The sequence below is a fragment of the Myodes glareolus genome, chromosome 14 (genome assembly GCF_982192425.1).
Source record: "Myodes glareolus chromosome 14, mMyoGla1.1, whole genome shotgun sequence".
NCBI lineage: Eukaryota > Metazoa > Chordata > Mammalia > Rodentia > Cricetidae > Myodes > Myodes glareolus.
The window spans coordinates 40,770,798-40,774,486 of NC_142039.1; the positions used below are offsets into that span (position 1 = coordinate 40,770,798).

Below are 3,689 nucleotides of genomic sequence, written 5' to 3' on the forward strand. Positions count from 1 at the left end.
ACTAAAAAGTAGGAAAAAATAGACTTAATTTCCCAACATAAAACTACTTATGATTTGTAAAAGTGGGAAAAATGAATACATTCATGATTTAATCCTCATTTTAACATTAAATATGATGAGAAAATAGAAAAAAGTGGATATTATGTGTAAAATTGCACAAGTTAGTATGGGGTAGTAGGTTGGTTATCATTACTGATTGGTAAGAACCACTAATTTGATGAGCCTTGGAAATCAAAATGTTAGAAGGTACCATTATTGGGAGTCCAAAGAAACAATGCCTAAGCTGAGAGCTGAGATGTGATGTTTTCTTGGGAGAATATTTTTAGGGGATGGTCAATAAATGCACAAAAGTAGGGGGGTGGTCTCCTTTAATATAATCCCACAACTGGATTGATAGAGAACAAAAATTAATCACACCATCAAGGTGAGGAAATGGGCCAACTATTTCTCTTTCTAATTAATCGATGTGTTCTTTATTGTTAAGGTCAATTCAGAGTTAGAGACAGAGGAAAGTCTGTCTCCATTTGGGCAACACCATTTGGGCAAGTATTTTTATACACCTTTGGAGTAATTGAGATTTTCTATTAGTTCAATTCTTGAGAGATGAATGTATACAGGGTGGGAAAGAGGATGTGGGAAGAGAGGACATCTAAGTTGAATTTTAATATCATGACTCAGAAATTGAATGATGCTACCCTTTGTTTAAATGTTCTCCTGGACAAAAGTTTAAGGACTGGGATATAAAGAACTATCTTTGTAAAGCAGCTAATGCATCAGCGCGGAGTTTATGTCCAGTTGACATCAGCATCCTCTTTATGTCGATGGAAGCAAGAACAGAAGGGGAAAGAATGAAATCAGACGTCTACAGCAGAGGACTCTGTGCATACAGACTACACTGTTCTTTTCAGTGAAGAAAGAACACCCACAGGACTGGACCATATCATGTTTACCTCCTTGTCTTTCTCAAAATGGCTTTCCTAGTTCTGGAAGTATCATGCAGATGATTTGGAGGGACCTCATCCAGAGATTAATTTTCATTTCACTTACTGGACTTGGAGTTTTAGGGAACATCATCTTATTTGTGAGACATGTGAATATTCTCAGTATGAGTCCTGAGAAAAAATGTATAGATGTTATTCTCACCCACTTGGCTTTTGTAAACACAATCATTATTCATTGCATAGGGGTCAGAAGCATAGCCAATATTTTTTATTTCAGAAACTTTATAGGTGACGTTGGTTGTAAAACTATAGTTTACCTAGAAAGGGTTGCTCGTGGTCTCTCCATCTGTACCACCTGTCTCCTCAGCGTGGTCCAGGCTGTCACCATCAGTCCCAGGACCACCCTTTGTAGAAAGCTCAAACCACAGACTGCATGGCAAGTTCTCCCCTTCCTCCTTCTCTTTTGGATCTTCAATTCCCTGATAAGCTCCAACTTGCTTCACTATATCACGGCAACCAGGAGCACAAACAGGTCTGAAGCTGGCATGCATACTGAGTATTGCCGTATGCTGCCATCCAGCAACACAGCTAAGTGGCTGTTCCTCGCTCTCATGGCTCTTCGTGATGTCGTTTTTCAGAGTCTGATGGGCTGGAGCAGTGGGTCCATGGCTCTCCATCTGTACAAACATCACATACGTGTCCTGTACCTTCACAGCTCCAGGTCGGCAAATAATTCCAGGCTAGAAATCAGAGCTGCCCAGAGGGTTCTCACTCTCATGACCTGTTTCCTTTTCTTTTATTGGGCAGATTTCATTTTCTCCTTCTACACAGGCTTCACAGTGACACATAATTCCACAATACCAAATTTGAAAGCATTTTTAGTACTTAGTTATGCTGGCCTCAGTCCCTTTGTCCTGATTGTCAGGGATGTCCATGTTACTAAGCCCTGCTGTATCCCATGAGAAATAGGAAATTCCTTTTCTCATCTAGTTCTTTATGAACTAAACTCTGTACACCGGGATGGCTTTTCCCTTTATTCTATTGCATCACAACAGTAAATGGATTGAGGCAATAGATTAATTTTTTCAGAGAGCTTGTCCTGGATAATAAAGATTGGTTCAGGCTCTAGAGTGCTGGCATTGATTCTCACTATCCCACTATCCCACCATCCCATAATTCCTATCATACAGTTTAACTTACTGCATCTTTCATCAGGAAATGCAGGAGGGCATGCAGCCACCTGAAATTAGAGAGTTTTACTCTTTAAGGGCCTGCAAATATTTCCTGTCTTCTTGTTCCTTCTAATGTACTTCCGTGATCACCGGCTCCTCTACTTATTTACAAAGCAATACTATGTGCCGGAGGCTGTTCTAAACCCAGTGGTCAGGAAAGCAAGTGAAGGAGAAGGGTGGCAGGAAGCATCCTTTATCTGAAGGTCACTTGGAAAGCGGTGATGGAGAGAAACTATTTCACTGCAGCTAGCGAATGTTTGGCATTGCTGGGTACTAAGCATTAAAGAACTGGTAATAATAAATATCGTAAAATGCTTTTCCCAACACATTCAAGACATTTTCAAACCAACATCCAGACTGCTCCAAAGTTACCTGCACTTCACTTGCCCCAAGAGGTTCAACACAACCTGGACAGCAAAACTGATGTATCCTGCCCCCTCCCAGCCTTTGATCGGCATTCCAGTCTTCATGAGCCCTGAACTTAGCATCCTATTTCAGATGAGAATCAGTTACAAAAAAAAAAAATTCCCTTATCAATAATAAAAAGCTGGAATGTTAGATCCAAAGGAAATTAGTTCCCCCTACCAAAAGGAGTCACTTTCCTTCTCTCTGGCAAAAGGAACAAACAACTATCGATGGTCTATTTTCACACCAAAACAGTCTCTCAGTCCTCCCAGTGTGCTTCCTCCAGTCATGTGAAGAGAAACAGGCAACTCTCACCAGTCAGCTGTGGAAAAATGATGGCTTTAGTGAATCTAAGATGTCCTTAAGCCTTTCTGTATTTGTGCATTGGTCATTTTGCAGAATCTATCAAGTTGTTTGCAGATATCTGTGATTTAGAAGTAGTCTTTTATTCTGTTCATGGATACACTGGGATTGTGAGGTTAGGGAAACAATGCAAAAGAGATAAGGTGCCCTTCTCACCTCCTCTGTTGTAACTGGTTGTTTCTTTCGCACCCCTCCCAGAGCTATTACAGAAAGCCTCAAAAAAATAAATAAATAACACCAACTTGGGGGTGGTTTCACCTTGAAGGATGAGACAGCATGAGAGGCGGCCCCTGTTAACACTATGACATACCACTGGTGATTTTAAACCTAACCACTACGACAAAGCACTGCTGTTCAGATTTCCCTCTATTTATATAGATTCATTATATTTTAGACTTTCTATATTTATTGGAAAGAGGTTGCTTGGCTAAACTGTCATTTAAGAAAGCAAGGAATGATGGTCTATATCCTGGAGGGGAGACTCTCTTCAAGTATATTTCAAAGTTTTCTGTTTAAAAGATATAATATTTATTTTTTATGCAAAACTTAACTTACAAGGCTTGTTTTCATGGATTATATTATGCTTCAAGTCATATTTCCATGGCATGAACTTTGGGGCTCTTTTCCTTTCTTTATACTGTAGAATTGGTTGCTGTTAAAATTTCTTTACCATATAAGCTTGTACTTTTGGGCATGAAATAGATTGGAAAGATTTACTGAAGGGTAAGGTATGACTACTTTGTGAGAA

General features: G+C 39.6%; 1 protein-coding gene across 1 annotated transcript; it reads left to right on the top strand.

Moving 5' to 3' along the window:
- Positions 1–815: 815 nt before the first annotated feature.
- LOC146891991 (putative vomeronasal receptor-like protein 4) lies at positions 816–1,903 on the top strand. Its single transcript, XM_085698842.2, has one exon. It carries the CDS (start codon positions 995–997, stop codon positions 1,901–1,903), a length of 909 nt encoding a protein of 302 aa, XP_085554968.2. The 5' UTR covers positions 816–994.
- Positions 1,904–3,689: the final 1,786 nt, after the last annotated feature.

What these genes read in the sequence shown, in the direction of transcription:
- LOC146891991 (XM_085698842.2), top strand. Translation starts at nt 995, where the DNA reads ATGCAGATGATTTGGAGGGACCTCATCCAGAGATTAATTTTCATTTCA.